Source organism: Pseudorca crassidens, chromosome 5 (assembly GCF_039906515.1).
Source record: "Pseudorca crassidens isolate mPseCra1 chromosome 5, mPseCra1.hap1, whole genome shotgun sequence".
Classification (NCBI taxonomy): Eukaryota; Metazoa; Chordata; class Mammalia; order Artiodactyla; family Delphinidae; genus Pseudorca; species Pseudorca crassidens.
Window position 1 is genome coordinate 84,299,253 of NC_090300.1, and position 20,787 is coordinate 84,320,039.

Sequence of the window (20,787 nt, forward strand, 5' to 3'; positions counted from 1 at the left end):
AAAGTAAGCACTCAAGAAATGCTTGAGAAAAAGACAGATATTATATGATACCACTTATATGTGGAATCTAAAAAATAGTACAAATGAACTTATTTACAAAACAGAAACAGACTCACAGACATAGAAAACAAACTTATGGTTACCAAAGGGGAAGGAGAGGAGGGATAAATTGGGAGTATGGGATTAACAGATACACACTACCATATGTAAAATAAACAACAAGGATTTACTGTATGGCACAGGGAACTATATTCAATATCTTGTAATAAACTATAATGGTTTATATATATATATATATACACACACACACACATACATAACATACACACACTTCGCTGTACACCTGAAACTAACACAATATTGTAAATCAATTATAATTCAATTATTAAAAAAAATGCTTGCAAAGAGAAGGCATTCTGAATATATATGTGAGTATGAATAGGATGCCTCTTAATTCATTCACTTAGGACTTATGAAATATCATACTGAAAGTAAAGATGAAATCTAATAGTCGGCAGAATATTGCCAGTGTCTCTAGCTAATAACTGGAAGAGTTTAAGAACTCACTAAAAGCAACAGAAGGTATTCCAGTTCACCACACCACATTCATGGGATAGGCCATGTATGCAACTGATCAGAAACATGCTAGAGCCACACACATACATACCACACTTTTGTTGCATAGGCACACATGTATGTATGCACGATCCCCAAACACACGCAGTGTAGTCAGCACACACACACAGTTGACACTGAGAGCTAGATCTCAGCCCACTCTAACTTATTCTTGGGCCCCATGCCTAAGGCAAAGAACGGTGACTGGTAGGGTGTATGCCAGAAGGAGCCATTACCATCGTTCTCCAGAGACCCGGGTGCACCGTTGTTAAAGATCTGATCCACATGATTCAGTATGAATTCAATCACCACCTGCTGGACCCGAACTGCAAGGAAGGCTGCATCTCCATTGCAACCAGTGGCTTCAATTTCTTTGGACCTGAACCGTGGAAGAAACACATTCAGTGAATGAGTCTGCCCTACCCCATGAAGCATAAGGGGGAGCCAGTGGGCCTTGTGTACAAGCCCCCCGTTCCTAAATGTATAGTTTGTTAATTTGTATTACTTTTAACTATTTAAGATCAATTAAAGGGACTCTCCAAACAAACTGAACAAATTCGAAACAGTTACCAGGTATTATACCTTGCAAAACTGTAAACACTATATTAGTGAATATATAGGAATTGATTGTTTTCGTTATAGGATCTTCTTCCGCCTCCACACAATTGTTCTAAGGGCAGGTCATCATTTATGAAGTCATATGAAGCAGTTGATTCAGGTTACAGACAGCTAGGACCCCACCAAAACCAACAAAAGCAAAGGAAGCCCCAAAGACCCAGAAAGGCCTTTTCAGGAAATTATAACATACAGACCCATAACATTGGCCACATCCTGGTAATAGCCAGAAGATACCTCTGGGTTTCAGAGTTTCCATGGTTAGCAGGAAAGGGCTATTAAAAATCACATTTGGGGGCTTCCCTGGTGGCGCAGTGGTTGAGAGTCCGCCTACCGATGCAGGGGACGTGGGTTCGTGCCCCGGTCTGGGAAGATCCCACATGCCGTGGAGCGGCTGGGCCCGTGAGCCATGGCCGCTGAGCTTGTGCGTCCAGAGCCTGTGCTCCACAACGGGAGAGGCCACAACAGTGAGAGGCCCGCATACAGCAAAAAATAAAAAATAAAAAAAATAAAATCACATTTGGGCTTCCCTGGTGGCACAGTGGTTAAGAATCCGCCTGCCAACGCAGGGGACATGGGTTCGAGCCCTGGTCCAGGAAGATCCCACATGCTGCAGAGCAACTAAGCCCATGTGCCACAACTACTGAGCCTGCACTCTAGAGTCCGCGAGCCACAACTACTGAGCCCGCGTGCCACAACTACTGAAATCCATGCAGCTAGAGCCCGTGCTCTGCAACAAGAGAAAACACCGCAGTGAGAAGCCCGTGCACCGCAATGAAGAGTAGCCCCTGCTCGCTGCGACTAGAGAAAGCCCGCGCGCAGCAACGAAGACCCAGTGCGGCCAAAAATAAAATAAATTTAGTTTTAAAAAAATTAAAAAATCACCTTTAATTCCCACGTGTGACAACCACTTAGCCAAAGGTTTGTCTACAAGGGGCTTCGGTTTTGAAGAGTCCAGTCTTTGTTTGAATTGGGGGCTGCTTTGAGTTCACTGGGGTAGTGAGGTGAGGGGTGGTGGTTACCTGAGGAGGTTTGGAGCCCACACCAGGGCCAGGTTCCTGGCATGCATGTTTGTCTTGCTGCTGAAGGAGGCGATGTGGGCCAGGTGTCGAATCAGGTATTCCAAGGTCCTGTAACGGTTCATTTTTTAAAAAGCAAAGTAAGAAACTTTGGAGCCTGTGTGAAGCCTGAATCTGGAGATAATTTCTAAAGTTTGAGTTTAAAAGACTCTAAAATATTTCTATCTCATGAATTTTGGAGGACTATCAGGAAGATATCAAGATAGATGGAAGCAATTTTCTGAGCCTCAGGAATACTGGCTGTGGGTGGGGAAGAGGTGGGTTTGACAGAAGTCAGCTGAGGCCCTTGGAGCACCAGCCAGAGACAGAATAGGGGACTCACGTCACTTGGAGCCTGTGCCTCCTTTCACCCAGGGCAGCACTGCCTCATACTGTCTTGAAACTGGGCCCCATCTCAGCTTTTATTGTAATTCTCGCAACTACAGGTACCTGGCACTTGTTAGGGAGCTCATTTGATGGATGAATAACATCTGTTATTGCCGGGAAGCCCTTATACCACATCAAAACCTCCCCCCCTGGTAAAAGCTGGGCAGGCTTAGGGAGCAATGGGAAAAGTGGTAGGATTAGGGGCTAAATTGTGAGAATGAAATGAAAGGATGAAATGATGGGGGGGATGGTACTGATGAGCATACAGACAGAACAGTCAGCCAAACGCTCAAGAGCAACAGTCAAACCCTGTTTAAGAACCATCTTGGTGGGGCTTCCCTGGTGGCGCAGTGGTTGGGAGTCCGCCTGCCGATGCAGGGGATACGGGTTCGTGCCCCGGTCTGGGAAGATCCCACATGCCGCAGAGCGGCTGGGCCCGTGAGCCATGGCCACTGAGCCTCCGCGTCCAGAGCCTATGCTCCGCAACGTGAGAGGCCACAACAGTGAGAGGCCCGCGTACCGTGAAAAATAAAAAAGAACCATCTTGCTTTCCATAGATTTGGTTGTGCTATGAACCTCGGTAAGAACCTAGACTATCTCTGTGAGGCTGGCTTCTGTGATCAGAATGATTCTTGTGGGACTCTGAGGGGTGCTCTGAAAGTAACTTAGACATGGGCTGTCCCTTCCCACCAGTGTCTCTGGTCAGGCACCAACTCACTCTGATAAAAGTGACCTGTTCTCTCCCCTCAACCTGCCCTGGGAAAGCCACTGTCCACTGAATTTGTTCCCTTTTATGATGCTAGCCTGCATCTATGGTATTACATCACATCAAGAGGCTGTGAATTGCTTTTACCAAGGATTCTTACCTGTAATGGGATGGGGGGAGCTCCTGGATAACATTCTGGATTCGGGCCAGTTGGCCTTCGTCCGGGCAATGAGACACCGCCTCCTGTAGAGAGGAAATGAAGCAGGCCAGTGAGTGCTCGAGAAGCGGGACACCCACCTGTGTCTGCAGGTTTTATTTAGGCTTCTGGTACTCCAGTCTCCCAGCCATGCCTAGAGATTGTCCTTCCAGGAGGCATGCTTTTCTAGAAAAAACAAACCACCTAAAATCTCTGAGGGTTCATGATGGGAGGTGTCTAACAATGTGGGCACACAGGGTCTCTGTGCATCCTCAGATGTTTGGTAGGTATCTGGTAAAAAAGGTGTAGCATCTTGGGTGTGTCCCGTGTGGCAGAGAGAGTCACAGAGACACTGGGAGAGAGAAACAGAGACAGGGAGACAGAGTGAGATGGAGATGAGAGGTTGGCTCCCTGTTTACTCAGCCAGCTATCTTTTTGGGTGCAAACAGCCACTCCCCACCTAGCCTGAGACTATCCCTTGACCCGGCTGCCTGTCATTGATGCCAGGAAGCAGGAACGACGTGAAGCCGTGCCTTCTCAGCAGGATAAGAGCTTTGCCCCTGAGACCTGGTGGCCTTGTCCGGACTTGCTCTCTGGTTGTTTCCGGTGTGGGTATTTGGTTCCCCCCTCAGCCCAGGCCCTCAAGGAGAGGCTGGGGTTTCAGTAAAGGCAGTGTGGTCACAGTCCTGCCCGGGGCTCCTGCACAACACAGGTGTCCCTGGGCAGAGTCCCCTGTGTCCCGTCCTGAGACTCTGTCCTGCCTGTGCTCAGGCTCAAGGGCCCCTCCCAGTGCAGTGGCTGAGTGCTCAAGACTGACAGCATGGGAGCCATACCTAAGTTCAAGGTCAGTGGTAATGACATCTTTTTTTTTTTTTTTTTTTTTTTTTACCGAGGTATAGTTTACATATATTAAACATGTACAAATCTTCTGCTACAGCTCCCTGAGTCCTTTCATATGCATAATAGCTATGTAATCCCACTCAGGTCAAGAGATACTTGAAAAGTGGCTCCTAAGCTCACTTCAAGCCTCGGGATCCTGAATTCACAGGCATACGTGACTTACACAGTTTTGTATTTCCTCACAGTGCTGGAAACTCGCTTTGCATTTATATGTAATGAAAAGTATAATCAGAAAATATATTCTCTAATTTGAAGATCCTAACTGTGGTGTGGTTTTCTTACGCTGTTCGGTCATTCACTGTCATTTCTTGCTTGAATGTAAAGGCTGAAGTTCAAACCCTCAGTCATGAGAATTTGGGGGCACAGAAAAGTGGAAGGAAATGAACTTTATGGGGCACCTTCTGTTTGCTGGACCCTATCCTAGGCCACACTTGCTGTGTCTGTTCTGGTCTCACTTGGAGGAGAACTCCAACACGCTCCCCCAACCCAGACCTTCCAACCCGCCTCGCTTGTCTCCATTTTTCCCACAGCACTCGCCATCATTACTCATACGTATAATGTACTTATTTATTAGGCTTATTGCTTGTTGTCTGTCTTCCTTGCCAGATGTAAGGTCCGTAAGTGCAGGGATGTGATGAGTCCCAGTGCCTAGAACGTGCCTGCCACACAGCAGGCGCCCCCTGTCGATCTGTTGGGCTACCCGTGCTCCATTTCCCTAAGTGGGACATCATGCCAGAGCTTTGACCACCAAGTTGTTTTTGTTTGACTTTTTTACTTCATTGAAGTAAAGCATTCACAGAAGCTAACAATTTTCAAAGGCAATCAAAAATTTCTATGTGGGAAGACTAGATTTCATTTCCTAATCAGAAATGGGGAGAAATGCGGGGCTGGGAGGGTCACAATCACAGGTGTCTCAATCTTCTGGTGGGTTTGCAAGCCTGAGAACGGAGCCGGCATAAGCATGATCTCTGTGGCAATCCTTGCTTTTTGAGACGTGCAGGATGTAGAGGGTGAGGACAAGCATGGGGCCTGGAGTAAACACCTGACGCCTCTGCCCTCTTCCTGGGAGCTGTCATTTAGAAAACAGATTTGTGGAGAAGACCCTGATTCCCAAGACAGGGAGGATCTCATAAAGCAAGTGAGGGGAGAGAGCTCAGGGGAAGGAGGGGCAGAGGAATGCGGGTGTGGATCCTCCCACATTCTATCCTGCAAATGGGGAGGAGAGGTAGGCCTCTCTTCCTCTCTCAGCAAAGCTGGGATGAGCTTTGCAAAGTTTTGTACACACACACCCTTCCCAAGCCTCCCCCTCTTCCCCCCACTTTCTAAAAATGTGTCTGGGGAAAAAAAGGTGTAGGTCAATTCAACAGCCCTCATGGAAAGTTCCTTTAATACTTTAGGAAGATGTTAGTCACCTTTGTTCTGAGAGGCTGGGCGGGCTCACCCCTGATGCCTGCAGGTCCCATTTGGGACTGGTGTTCATTTCACTATTTATAGCCTCTCCCTATCACACCCCAATCCTATTTGGAATCTCTCTAGATCTTTGTTTTTCTCCCAGAGGGTCTGCTCACTGCAAAGCTATTTTTTGATCTCTTTGTCTTCACCCATTAGGAGAGCAGAATCCATCAGTGGGGAACTGAGGGAAAGGAGTTGAAATTTTGCCCACCCCAATTTTTTGCCTGAAAGAGAATTTCACTCAACATTAGCCAAGCCAACCTTGCTAACAGCTAGACCTTAAAAGATCTAGGCTGACTCTGTGACTATTTGTTCTCTTCCAATCAGTATCCCTAAGACCAGCTTCCTGCCCTTGGAGGACTCTAGCGAAGGCTGGACTCCAGTCCCCTCTGGCGGGGCCCAGGCTCTACTTTCTTCTGCTTACCTGAATACCACCTCTACCCCTGCCGCCCGGGGAAGGCCCATCACCAGGGGGGACAAACAACCCGTGGCTGTCCCTTCCAACTGCGCCCAGCCACAACTCAGTTTTTACCCTTTATTTTGTATTAATTATTTAAAAATTATTATAAAGCCACCTTTATTATTTTTAATTATTTTAAGCCGTTAGGTTAAAAAGTAATTCATGCACATGATTTTAAAAATGCAAAGCGGGCTTCCCTGGTGGCGCAGTGGTTGAGAGTCCGCCTGTCGATGCAGGGGACATGGGTTCGTGCCCCGGTCCGGAAAGATCCCACGTGCCACGGAGCGGCTGGGCCTGTGAGCCATGGCCGCTGAGCCTGCGTGTCTGGAGCCTGTGCTCCGCAGCGGGAGAGGCCCGTGTACCGCAAAAAAAAAAAAAAAAAAAAAAAAAAAAAAGCAAAGCATTCAAAGGAATACACAGACGAAAGTTAGTCTGACTTCCAACTGCAGACCCTCAGTCTCCAGAGACAACCACTGTTCTCTTCCAGACAGTCATTATACCTACCTGTCTTTGTCACACCCATGGCAGCAAGCACAACTACGTGACCTGGCCCATCTGCAAATTCCCGGTCTCCCATCATTTCCTCCTTGCCTGCTCCCTATGGGCCAAGCTGGCCTCCATATATTCCCTCAAGCAAGCTCGGCATGTCCTTGACTAGGGCCTTTGCACCTGCTGTTTCTTCTCGGCACCCTCTTCCACCAGATATTTGCACAATTTGTTCCCTCACTTCATCCTTGTCTCTGTTTAAATATCACCTCATAGACAGACCTTTGATTATCCTACCAAAAACAGCAGTCCCCATCATTCTCTGCCCTGTACTCTGCATTAGCTGGCTTCGTACTGCTTATCAACAGTTCAGATTATAGAGCTATGCTTTAAATTCATTTATCATCTATCTCCTTCATTAAAATGTAAGTTTCACGAGAGGAAGGATTTTATCTGTCTTGCTTACCATTAAACCCCCAGCACCTGGAACTGTGCCTGCCTGGTATACATAGCAGGTGTTCAACAGACATTTGTTACATGAAATGAGTAAGTGAATCAGTCCGTCTTTTGCTTTGCATTTGAAAATGCCAGAAAGTCTCATTTTGGCCACACTTCCAGGACAGTACCATCGAGAACCAAACCTCCTGAGTGAGGAGCACCAGGTTTGCTGAGACAATTCCCCTCAACTTTGGGCTCCTGGCAGGGTGACCAATCAGCAGAGTTTGCCTGAGATTGAGGAGTTTCCTGGGACACAGGACTTTTCAGAGTTAAAAGTAGGGGAGTCCCTGGCAACCCAGGACAGTTGGCTGCTGCCCCATTGGCAGCTATCTTGAGCTCACAGCCAGTCAGCCTCTGCCTGATGCCACACACCAGTGGTCCACCCCCAGTGACACTTCAGATGACATGTGTGGGTCAAGCAACCTGCCAGCAAATGCTTACTAGGTAACAGTCACAACATTCTCCAGTAGCTGGAGAGCAGGGAAAGGAAGCACAATAATGAATAAAATAAATACAGTTTCTGTCCTCAGGAAGCTTACAGTTCAATGAAGGAGACTGATACACAAAGACGTAATTTCAATATAAAATTTAATACCTCTCTAAACTGCCTTCTCTAAAAATCCTGAAGCAGCAACTTTTCTCTATCTTGGGTGTAACAATTTTAGCTAAATCAATCTGACCCAAATTGAGTTTTTCCTAAAATGAACTTTTCTTCTGATAAAAACAAAATGTAGTGTAGTAGGTTGAAGAGTTGCTTCCAAAGATATCAGATCCTAATCTCTAGAACCTGTAAATGTTACCTTATTTGGAAAAAGAGTCTTTGCAGGTGTGATTAAGTTAAGGCTTTTGAGATCAGGAGATTCTCGCGGATTATCCTGGTGGGCCCTAAATCCAGTCACAGGTACCCTTAAAAGAGGGAAGCAGAAGGAGATTTGGCACAGACAGGAGAAGGCAGCGTGACCACGGAGGCAAAGATGGGAGTGAGCCACAAGCCCAGGCATGCCAGCAGCCACTAGAAGCTGGAGGAGGCAAGGAACAGGTTTCCCCCTCGAGTCTCTGTAAGGACCATGGCCCTGCTGACACCTTGACTTCAGCCCAGTGAAACTGATTTCAGACTTCTGCACTCTGGAACTGTGAGAGAAGAACTTTCTGTTGTTTAAGCCACCAAGCCTGTGGTAATTTGTTACAGCAGCCTCATGAAACTAATACATGTGCTGGAAGGAAATAAAAAGCACCTGCTATCCCACCACCCAGACATAACGACTATTAACCTACTCACATGTGAAGCATTAAAAGAAGCAATGGGTCCGGGCTCCCCAGCACCAAATATGAACACTGGCATCATTTCCTATTTAGTTGCCTATACTGCTTTTTTCCATTTAACTTTAATTATGGACAGCAAATAGTCTTCAGAAATATGACTTTTCACAGCTACACAGGATTGAAAACAATAGATTTATTATCATTTATTTAACCCATCCCTTAGTGTTAGAGGTGTAGATACTCCCCAGTTTTGTTATTGTAATATGGCAGTGAAATATTTGTAAATCAATTATTTGTGTGCGCATCTGATTATTATCTTAGAATGGAGTCCTAGAACAGAGTTACTGTATTAAAAAATATGAGCATTTTAGGACTCTTGATAGTAATTTCAAATGACTTTCTGCAATGTCCAGCCAATTGACACTTGCAATAGAAAACTATGAAAGAGCCAGTGTCACCACAGGCTAGGCAGCATGAAATACTAACATTTAAAAAATGTTTCTTTAATATGCAAATATATTTTTCTAATACATTTATATTTTTTAAGTTGGTTTTTATTTATTTTTAATTAATTAATTAATTTACTGGCTGCGAGGCTTGTGGAATCTTAGTTCCCCGGCCAGGGATTGAATCTGGGGCCTCGGCACTGAGAGAGCAGAGTCCTAACCCTTGGACTGCCAGGGAATTCCCCATTTATACTTTTTAAATAATTACATTTCTTCTATGAATTGTCTGTTGAGGTTCTTTGCTCATTTGTTTTTCAGGGTGTTATCTGTTTATTTTTTATTGATAGGTAGGAGTTTTATATAATTAAAAATATTAATCTCCTGCCATCTTTATTGTAAATGTTTTCCATAGTCATTTGCCTTTTAATTTTGTTAATGTATTTTTTTTTTTTTTTTTTTGCGGTACGCGGGCCTCTCACTGTTGTGGCCTCTCCCGTTGCGGAGCACAGGCTCCAGACGCGCAGGCCCAGCGGCCATGGCTCACGAGCCCAGCCACTTCGCGGCATGTGGGATCTTCCCGGACCGGGGCACGAACCCGTGTCCCCTGCATCGGCGGGCAGACTCCTAACCACTGCGCCACAAGGGAAGCCCTTGTTAATGTATTTTTAAATTTATTTATTTTATTATTTTTGGCTGCGTTGGGTCTTGGTTGCTGCACGTGGGCGGCATGTGGGATCTTCCTGGACCAGGACTCGAACCCCTGTCCCCTGCATTGGCAGGCGGATTCTTAACCACCGCACCACCAGGGGAAGCCCTATTAATGTATTTTTAAATAGAGAAAACAATAATCTATATGTAGTTTAGTTTGTTAAATTTGTCTTTGGTGATTTTCTTTTTCCTTTGCTTTTATTCTTAGAAAGCCCTTCTCCACCCTGAAATTCGTTAAATGGTAAGAATGTAACTTGACTTCTCCCCTTTCCCAACACTTAGCCAATTTTCCTAACATTGTTTATTGAATTTTTCCTTCACCAGTTTGGGATGTTTTCCTTATTTCATATTAAATTATTTAATACCTGAGCCTATTTAAGAGCTGTTAAATCTATTTTGAAAATAGTGTGGTAGTTCTGAGACAGAATGTTAAATCTTTACTTCCATTTACTAGCTGTACAAACCCAGGCAAAAGTCACTCGGAGCCTCAATTTACTCATCTATAAAAGAGGCAATAAAACCTGCTTCACAGAGTTATTTGAGGATTGAATGAAATAATATTTGTAATAAGCTTATCATATTGTAAGCACTCAATAAGTGGCAGATATCATAATTATTATTATTCTATTAATATTTTTCTAATTGTTATATTCCATTGAAATGTTATTCTACTTCAGCTGTGCAAGTGAGTTTAAATAAATCATTGTAAGAATGCGTGACAATGTGATAGAGCTGTTCCCATGTCCCTGTAGAAGGTTTGCTTATATTTTCATAATTCGTCACTGTGATCAAAGCAATCTACTCAATGATAAATTTTTCTACATAGTTAACATCACTAGGTCCTACGTATGTAGAACTCAGTTGTCACAACAAAACATTTTTATTTTATTCCTTACTGTCACTAAACTATGTTTAAATACAATGTTAAGTTTTCTTGAGATTTGACGACCAGCGGACAATAACATTGCTTTGGTATTTTTTGTCGCTGTGGGAGATAGAATGATTAGCAATGTCAGGGAACACAAGTGGGGAGAGATCAGCATGGGTTTTCTTCTGAGCCTCTAAACAAGATCTAAGAAGAAACTTGTATTTCTCAAGTCTCTAGACAAGAATTCCTATCTACCCCCATCTATCATAGAATGAAATTTAGTTAAATTAGACTCATTCAGTTAGTTAACGTGATGATATTGTTGTCTTATTCAAGGATGAAACTGTATAGTGATAAGAAGACTAAAACTATGCAGAAAACAAACAAGAAAGTCTTACGCACAAATTAAAAGAACAGTAAGATATATTTTTGGTTGACTGAGATTGTCAAACAGTTTAACAAATTGAAAATACTCAGTGTTGGCAAGGCTGCAGGAAAAAGAACATTCTTGTCTCTCTACAGAACCATTTGGCAACGTGTGACAAAATTTTAAATAAGCACTTTTTACTCAGTAAATCTTCTTCTGTGATATTTTTCATAAGGATATAAACAGACAAAAGTATAAAGATATATGTACAAAAATATACTATATTTTAGTATATACAACATTATATCACTATATATACAACATTATATCACTATAATGTTGTTTATAAAAAGCAAAATGTTAAGAAACAAAAAGTCCTGGGACTTCCCTGGCAGTCCAGTGGTTAAGACTTCCACTGCAGGGGACGTGGGTTTGATCCCTGGTTGGGGAACTAAAATCTCGCATGCTGCATGGTGCGGCCCAAAAGAAAAAAAAAAGAAGAAAGAAAGAAACAAAAAGTCTAAATGTCCGTCAGTAGGAAACTGGTTTAAGAAATCATCGGGTGTATGAGAGAATACACTGTAAAAAGAGTGCCTCTCTGTATTTGTTACCATGGAAAGATGGTCACATTGTTGAATTAGCACCATTCCAAAACAGCAATATGTAGTATTGAGGAACAAAAGTTGGGAGAAAGAACGGGAGAGACAGAGAGAGAGAGAAAGACAGAGAGATCTGTAAGGATGTCTCCTGAAATGTTAATAGAAAATATGCCTAGGACGTGAGATTTCAGGTGATTTATACTTTCTCCTTTATATTCTTCTGGATTGCTTTAATTTTTACAATAAAAATTTAGTTTGGTTTAGAAAAACAGAACACAACAAAAACACTATGCAAAGAGTAAAAGAATGAAGGAAATAACCCTGTGTTAACCGTAGTTGTCTCTGGTCTTTAAGAAGAGAGACCAAGGTTTCCTTTCTACTTTCCCCCATTTTCCAAATTTTCTTTTATTGAGGATGATTATTTTTATTGAGTATTATATATCATGATGATGATGATAATCCGACAGACACACAAGACCCACAACCTTTTATCCTGGTTCCAGGAAAGACTCCTCTGTAGTTGGAGGGTCAAAGGCTGCCGTTATTAATGACTTAACCATGCAGAGTGGAGGCTCATTTGCCTTCTGCCTTAGATCTCAAGGTCCTCTTAGATCTTTAAGAGTCCCCCCAGCTGGTTTATGCTGGCTTTTCAAGTGGTCAACATTTATGCCCACTTTTGTTTGTTTGTATGTTTTGACCTAATATTTTTTTAATTAAAAAATTAATGGGGGGCTTCCCTGGTGGCACAGTGGTTAAGAATCTGCCTGCCAATGCAGGGGACATGGGTTCAAGCCCTGGTCCGGGAAGATCCCACATGCTGTGGAGCAACTAAGCCCGTGCACCTCAACTACTAAACCTGTGCTCTAGAGCCCGTGCTCCGCAACAAGAGAAGCCACCGCAATAAGCCCACGCACCGCAACGAAGAGTAGCCCCTGCTCACCACAACTAAGGAAAGCCCGCACGCAGCAACAAAGACCCAATGCAGCAAAAAATAAATAAATAAATAAATTTATTTTTAAAAAGTTAATGTATTTTTAGTGGATAAGATTTTGAAAGTTAAAGTATAAAGAAGCAGGGAAAACTATCTATAATCCCATCATTGAAATAAATAGCTATTAATCTTGTGAACATCTTTCTTTTTAATCATGTCTTAATATACAACTGTGTACCTGCTTTTTCCAACTATCATAGTGAGTGTTTCCCTGTATCACTGAAAACTCCTAAATCTATTTTAATGGTCCACACCCAATTTTTAAAAACCATTCATTTATCCCTATATAATTTCAAACTGAAGAACATTTATATGCTCAAAATAAGTTCATTACAAGAGCCATAAGAAAGATTCCTTCCCAGGGTTAGAGCCTAGATCTGGTCCTTACCAATAATTGCAACTCCTTCATAACCTTAATTTCAAACATCCCCTCTGACCACCCTACTCCAACAGTCTGCTGACCTTACTGGGATGAATGACCTATTGATCTACTTTTTCATTGTTACCTGCCTTAGGCCCTCATTTCCCTTCTTATCCAGACAAATTTCTATGGTCAATTATTTCAATCACTCCCTTGCACACACTCTCATAACCCTCCTCCTCTTTTTCTAGCTGAGCCTCAACCTTGGTTAAACCCAACTCTTCACCTACTCTGCACCTCCCCACCTGCAGCCAAATGACCAAGCCCTATTTTTAATGCTGTCTTTAAAGACATGCTCTAAGGGTGGGAGGGAGGGAGACGCAAGAGGGAAGAGATATGGGGACATATGTATATGTATAACTGATTCATTTTGTTATAAAGCAAAAACTAACACACCATTGTAAAGCAATTATACTCCAATAAAGATTTTTTTTTTTTTAAAAGACATGCTCTAAGCGTTTATTCTCCTCTCTCATTTTCCTTTGGGGACCCTATCTGGTGACCATACAGCTGCTATATAGGTGTTCTGCTCTTGCCCATCCATCCTCCACCAATCCAACTCACTGGCCTAACCTGCACTCCCTCTCGGCTGCTTTTCCCAGAATCTTTTCTCTTCCCAGCTTTCTGACCTCTCTGTTGACTTCTGTTTGTTCTCTCTCCCTTCTCTACCCCCCTACCTCTTTGTGCAACCCCCAAAAGAAACACGGAAGGAATAGCCCGAAATGAATTAGCCACGGGGGGTAGCATCTGGAGCCTCAGGTTCCTGTCCTGCTAGGGGGCAGAGTGACCTTGGGCCAGTCACTTCATTCTCTGGTTCTTAGTTTCCTCCCTATATAATGACACGTATTTGGTTACATAAATGTGGAGATGATTTAACCCAGTTCTTACACACAAACAAACATGATTCTGAAAACTGAAGAAAGGAAAAATTTAGCAAACAGTCCCACTACCTTGCTTTCCTCACTGTACCATCCTACTTCCATCACCAAGATAATGGCAACCATCTGGTGAGTATTATTATTGTAATTTTAGTGCTGAAACTTTCCTTGGCCCATCCATGCATCCCACCCAGTAACCATAACGGAAATCCAAACACTCACCGTGAATTTCTCATAGAGCTCATAAGTCAGGAGGGGGTTGGGCAGCTCCCTAAAGTAGAGCTTGCAGAGGGAGCCCACACAGTGGATGTCCTGGAGGTACACTTCCCTTGTCAGATCTGGACATTGATCTGAGCCAAACTCTTGCCTGAAACAACACAGACAGAGACATAACAATCCCAGGAACATGTGTTCTATGTCAGCAGCTACTTGGCTGCTTAGGGGGTAAAAAGACCCTAAACTGCTGATCTGACCATATTTTTGACCTTGACTCAAAAAGACCTTCTATTTCAGGCACAAGGAAGCTACAGGAAAGATTTCCACTTCAGGTCTGGATCTTCCCTGCAGAAGCTGCTGTAATTAGAAAGACATAATCCCATTTACAAAAGGATTTCTCATGGCATTATGTCTGTAGTCTCCATTATGAACAGTGGGGAAATACGAAAACAATTTTCCAAAAACCCTGTTGAGAGTTCAGTTTTTCCAAAATATTGTTTTAAATGAACTTCTCTTTCTTGGAGGAGAGACCAAAACCAGGGTGAGTCAGATTGTTATCATTCACGTCCACATATTCATGTCAGCAAACTTGTTTTATCTGGAGACTCAAACTCAAGGTTTGAGAACTTCAATCAACTCTCCCTTTGATGCTGAATGGAAACTTCTAGGCTGCTTGATAGTGACTCCCACAGGACAAATGAGCTTACAAATATCTTCTTAAACAACCTAGAGTGGGGTGCTTGGGGGCGTCGTCAGATTCCAGGCCTCATTTCTAATTAAAAAAACACTAACAAGGTTACATGAATATACTGCCTCAAATAATATATACTTAAAAGTTAAAAATCTATTTAGGGCTTCCCTGGTGGCTCGGTGGTTGGGAGTCCGCCTGCCAATACAGGGTACGCGGGTTTGAGCCCTGGTCCGGAAAGATCCCACGTGCCGCGGAGCAACTAGGCCCATGCGCCACAGCTGCTGAGCCTGCGCTCTGGAGCCCACGAGCCACACCCACTGGGGCCGCCCTAGAGCCTGAGCCTCGCAGCAAGAGAAGCCCGGGCACCGCAACGGGGAGTGGCCCCCGCTCGCCGCAGCTAGAGAAAGCCTCGTGCAGCAACGAAGACCCCAATGCAGCCAAAAATAAATAATAAATAAATAAATAAATTTATTTTATATATATATATATATATATATTTAAAAGATGATAAAGCTGAGCTTTAATGCAGAAGAGAAGTTAGCTTTCTTGAGAGTATTCATTTGGTCAAACATGTAGTGACAAAGTCAACCAGACTCTCAGAACCAGCATCTTGAAACAGCGTGCTGCCCATTCTCCTGTAGTCGGGTTCTGCCCCTTTAATAAAGGGAAGGGAAATCCCCGATGCTGTCAGAACCTGACAGGAACTGAGTGAGGCCTTGAAAAGCAAACCATGCAATGGCCTCAAATTCATAGGCATGTGTTTTTCTTACGAGGGCAGAACACAAACAATCTAGAGCTTATTTAGTTAGCCAGAAATTTCCCTTGTCAAGGCTAAGGTCAGTCCTTAAGTGAAAAAGAACTGGCCATTGTCCAAATGTCCTTCCACGATACCAGCTACTGTTAGTATGTTTCAGAGCTAAGAGTAAACTGTTAAAAATACTTGCTGTTGAAACTCTGAAAAATGTCACGTGAATAAATTAGTGAAATGATGTAAGCACATAGATCTGTTAAAAAACTTTGGCTGCAATAAACCAGTTATTTTTTAACAGCTATCACTTCTCTGGGAGTAAAAAGAATGTTTTATTCCTTTGGTATAGTTTCATGACAATTGAGATTTGAGGACGAGGGGCAGAAAACTAAATAGGAGGAAGAAGATAAAAAAATGAATTACCTGCACATGTAAATTTCACATATTAATCTTGTAACAAGAATGTTTTATTTGAAAAGTCTACATTTGTAACTAAAGAATATATAATAAATACATTAAAATATGTTCTTTTTGTATTAAAGAACAATATTCAAAATACATAAACCTATTCTTTTAGTCATGGAACAGTACATATATTATATATAATGTATATATTCTATATATACACTATATACACTCCCTTTATTTTACACTATATACACTCCCTTTATTTTACAGATATAATACATATAAAGAAGATTACTGTCCTCTTAATTCATTGTGATAGAAATTTCTTCCAAAAAATTCTAGGATGCATTTTAGAATTGTTTAGGATAAATCCACAGAATTGGAAATAGTTCCTCTATCAATAATTTTAAAAATACAGGCATCAATTAGAGAAATGCACAATCATGCAGACTTCCGATTTCTCGACCAGATGAAATATCAAATGTTGAGTGTGTGCCAACAGAAAAACTCACGATGACCTGCAAGTTCTGAACACCATGTAATGGGGATCTGAGCTGTGGGTAGGCAAGTGAGTAATAGTAAATCATTTTTTCCCAACTTGCAATTTAAATCATTTGAGTTCAGTTGAATCTACCTAAGAGGGATAAATCTGGTGCAAGACATAGGAACAGATGAAAAGCCCTCAGGAGTTTTTGTTGGAAAGAATTACATCAGATTGGTGAGCTTCCTGATTAGATTAAGAAGAGTTAGGCATCTGAAAACATCAGCACTTGATCTTCTGCCCTGACATCCTTCCCTCAATCCCTTCAGTTTTTAATACCCCCAACACCTGCAGATAGAGGTATGGACAGAGGAAGGATCATGGGAGAATCCTTTGGGGGGCTATTCTTTGGCTTACCTTAGCCGTTGTATGTTTGAGGTGACTCCTGAAAGCCGATAAATTCCATCCACGATGCCGTGAGTCTCTATAAATTCTGCACAGCTCTTCAATACATATGGAACTATGCAAAGGAAAAGAAAACATAAAGTATTAGGTATAAGTCTGACTGTCTTTTAAAGATAGCCTTTTAAAAATCGAGGTAACTTCAAAGAGAAGTAAGTATGGAATGCATATGAGCTACAAGTGGAAACAATTACTTGTAAATGGTAGACGATGTTCTTTGATATTTAAAAAAAATAGGGTTTTGTTAAAGTTTAGAAAACCCATGTGTTTTAAAAGTTAGGTCTTTTTTTTTTTTAAGAATTTGTAAAATATGCTAACACTTAGATTTTTGAAACCAGCAGTGACCTTGGAAATCCCCCAACACAATCTCCTCATGTCACTGGTTCTCCCAGTGTGGTCCCCTGACCAGTAGCACCAGCATCTCCTGGGAACCTGTTGGGAATGCAAATTCCCAGGCCCCACTCACACCCACTGAATCAGAAATTCTGGAGGTGGCGCCCAGCAATCTGTGTTTTAAAAAGCCTTCTAGGTGACTGTTGTGTGATAAAATTAGAGAACTCTTGCCTAGTCTACACACGAAGAAAACAAAGGGCAGGTAAATTTATTTACCTCACTCAGGAGTACTTGTCGCTTATGAAAAGTGATTTAACACATGGAAAAATGCTTATGATGTAGGTAGGTAAAACAAGAACAAGGCACAAAATCAAATATACCCTGTGAATTCAGCTATGTTTAAAAAACTGCAAAGGGAAAAAAGACTGGAAGAATATCTGCCAAAATGTTAAAGGTGATTTAAAGGTGTTAAGTGTTTTTTTTTTTAAGGTGAGGACCTCCCCCCACCCCCGCCGGCACCACCACCAAATGGGTCAAACCAGTCATTGATAGAATGGACCTCATATAAGGGACCAACACGGCCCCTCAAATTCCTGCCACTCTAGAAGTCCAGTGCCTGGGTAGAAGGGTCTGGCTATGCTATTCTCTCCTCAGGGCTGAACCTGATCAGCCCAGCCAGCTCCGTGACCCGGAATGGCAGCCACAGGCCTTCTGGATGGCATGGAGAGAGTGGCAAGTCACTTGCCACTTTGGTCCTTGGGCAGATCCATCGGAGGTCCCTCTGTGAGAGTGTTGTAGATGGTCTGGAACTACCAAAGCCTTGGGTGCTGAAGTCCTCAGACTCAGAGGTGGTATGGGAACTCCATGAACCAGGGCTTGGGTTAGCACTGTGCTCACTCCCCCAAGACATCCTCAGTCTATTAATGCCTTGGATTAGACTAAAGCCAATCCATTAATGCTTAATGCACATGATCATACCCACACACAATACGAAGCTGGACTGGACCTTTTACATGGGTAGATACTAGGTGTTCAGGCTCAACATTCTTCCTGGATTCTCTATTACAATACTTTCTAAACAACTCCCCCATCATTTCCTTCAACCACTAACTATCATTTTAGGTGCTGAGTAAAATTCATCATACTTAAAGTATTCCACCCACCTCTCAAAGGCTGTGCATGCCCAGAGCCTTTCTTCTCCAGGACACATCCATGTTTTGCCCCTTTCATTCATGACCAACTGGTGAGAAGCTTCTTAGTTACCCAAGGTGGAAAGAGGGCAGGAAGTGAACTTGGGATTGGAAATATTGAGGTCAGAGACCACAGAGGTGGAACTATTCCCTGTGAGTGAATACAGGGTAGGAGTGGGTGTGGTGGAGAAGGGGCTGTGAGTGTGGGCAGGGGTCCAGAGCCCCTGCCTGGCTTCAGTTAGAAAAGCTATACTTCGATCTATTTTATGAAATAGGGTTCTTGGTGAGAACCCTATTTATGCCTCATGCCTCTAAATAAATTTTATAAATAAATAAATAAGTAAACAGAGTTCCCATACTTAAAAAAGTTGTATTGTTTAAAAAAAAAAATCCCTATTGTGCACAGTAGGTCGACTCTTTCCCACCCACAACAAGGTGTTGCTCTGTAACCTGCCACGCAAGGTCATGGTCAAGAGCACAGGTTTGAATGCCAAACTGCCTTTGTAACCTTGGACAAAATACGCAATAATTCCATTTCTTAGTTTCCACATCTGTAAAATGAGGATAACAGTGATATTAACCTCATAGCTAGGATTGAAGTAATACTTGTAAATACTTAGCACAGACCCTGGCATATAAGCAGCATTCTACAATGACAGTTATTCCTATTTGATGCTTCTATACGATGTAAATTTATCATTTGTGAGATTCAGTCTTGGTGAAAACAGTTTGCTGCCTCCCATCTGATGGGCAGTTGGGGTAGAGCTGACCAACCTCTTACAAGTCAACACTCACCTCCCTATTCAGAATGGCTTTTGTGTCTCTCTCTGGTTGAGGTCACTTTTCTATGCATTGAGGTGTATCTTCATAATACAAAGGCAGCAGTCCTGGAACTGTGCTTGACCTTGATGTGTTTCACAATGTGAGTCTGTACCAAGGTATATGGCTGTTGCACGGCACAGGTGGATTGAGAGCTCGGAGCATTCCCAAGCAGGACTCAAAGACAAAAGCCTCAGCCTCAAAGGGCTTCTATAAGGAACACTCCACAGATGGGCAGTGCAGGGTCACCACTCTGTCCTATTCCATTCTCAAAGACCCACCTCCCAGTAGCATGGCTCTCAGTTGTATAACCTCAGGCTCCGTTTGTTTTAAAGGCGAGGAAAACACATTCCCGGATGGAGCCTCTGCCATAAATTTGGTACAGAGGCCCCAGAATCTCTAGTCCACAGCTCTGTTTAAACAGGAGGCAATATTAAAACAACCCAAGGGAAAAGGCCATGGTCCTGGTCCCTGAGGCGTGTTAGCTTTCTTGGATTCTCATCTTGGGCCGAGTTGGAAGACATAGGAATTCTCCATCATACTCAGTAAATGGGAAAGGATCCACTTGATCTCTGTAATCATCCAGCTCTAGAGTCAGAGCAGTGGTTCTCAGACTGTGGTCCCTAGATAAGTCCAGCAGCAGCAGTTGCTTCCCAGGTGATTCTGATGCATGCTGAAGTTGATCTAGACCAGAGCTTCTCACATTTTAATGTGGATACAAACCCCCGGGATCTTGTTAACATGCAGATTCCAATGGGAGGGTGGAGGGAGGGAGTCAAGAATTTGCATTTCTAGCAAATTACCAGGTGATTCAGATACAGCCAATCTGCAGCCCATACTTCGGGGAGCAAGGAGCAAGGCTCTAAAGGTGATACTGGTCGGTGGTGTTGCAAGGGGCTGCCAAGAGTATCGTCTCAAAGTCTCAGAATTCTTTAGGCTGTTGTTCCTGGGGCCCAACCAAACTGGGGACACCCTAGGATTCTGGACAGGATAGAAGCTTGATACAAAATGGCTGAGTAGGTATAGATGGAAAGAAAGCCTCCATTGTCTGTTTAGGTTGCTATAGAAGGTTGGAGCCACAGAACTAGTTCTGTGGGATTTATCATGGACCCAAAGAACATTAAGTCTCCTCCTACAGAGGTACACACAGTTGCGGATTATGATATAACATTATGACTTCTTTGAATTATCGCACTGATGGTTCTCTAAGTCCCTTTTTTGTTTGGTTTGGTTTCGTTTTTCCTGGAGCAGCGATCTTTAACGTTAAATTTTAATCGGAGCACAAAATAAATCCTGAGGTGGTTTCTGACGGAAAAGAAGGCTTTGCCTTTGATTTGTGCTTTACAATTTACAAAACATTTTAAAGTCATTTGTTTCATCTGGTCCAACTTGCTACAACTAAAAGTTATTTTATACTCAAAAATAACGTGGGGGTACTTCTTTCCTCAATTCCAAACTTCTTCAAGGGTTTAGGGCAGAAAAGGCCAGCAATTAAATCATTTCTCTGAATCCCCCCAGAGGTAAT

At 42.9% G+C, this 20,787-nt stretch overlaps 1 protein-coding gene across 1 annotated transcript in view; it reads right to left on the reverse strand.

Moving 5' to 3' along the window:
* ARHGAP31 (Rho GTPase activating protein 31) overlaps window positions 1–20,787 on the reverse strand; it is a 110,382-nt gene that overhangs the window by 30,457 nt on the left and 59,138 nt on the right. The window contains exons 2-6 of the mRNA XM_067738811.1: window positions 16,876–16,978; window positions 14,137–14,281; window positions 3,542–3,624; window positions 2,253–2,360; window positions 852–994 (exon numbers count right to left, since the gene is read on the reverse strand). Coding sequence (XP_067594912.1) covers window positions 852–994; window positions 2,253–2,360; window positions 3,542–3,624; window positions 14,137–14,281; window positions 16,876–16,978 — 582 coding nt within the window. The remainder of the gene's footprint in view (window positions 1–851; window positions 995–2,252; window positions 2,361–3,541; window positions 3,625–14,136; window positions 14,282–16,875; window positions 16,979–20,787) is intronic.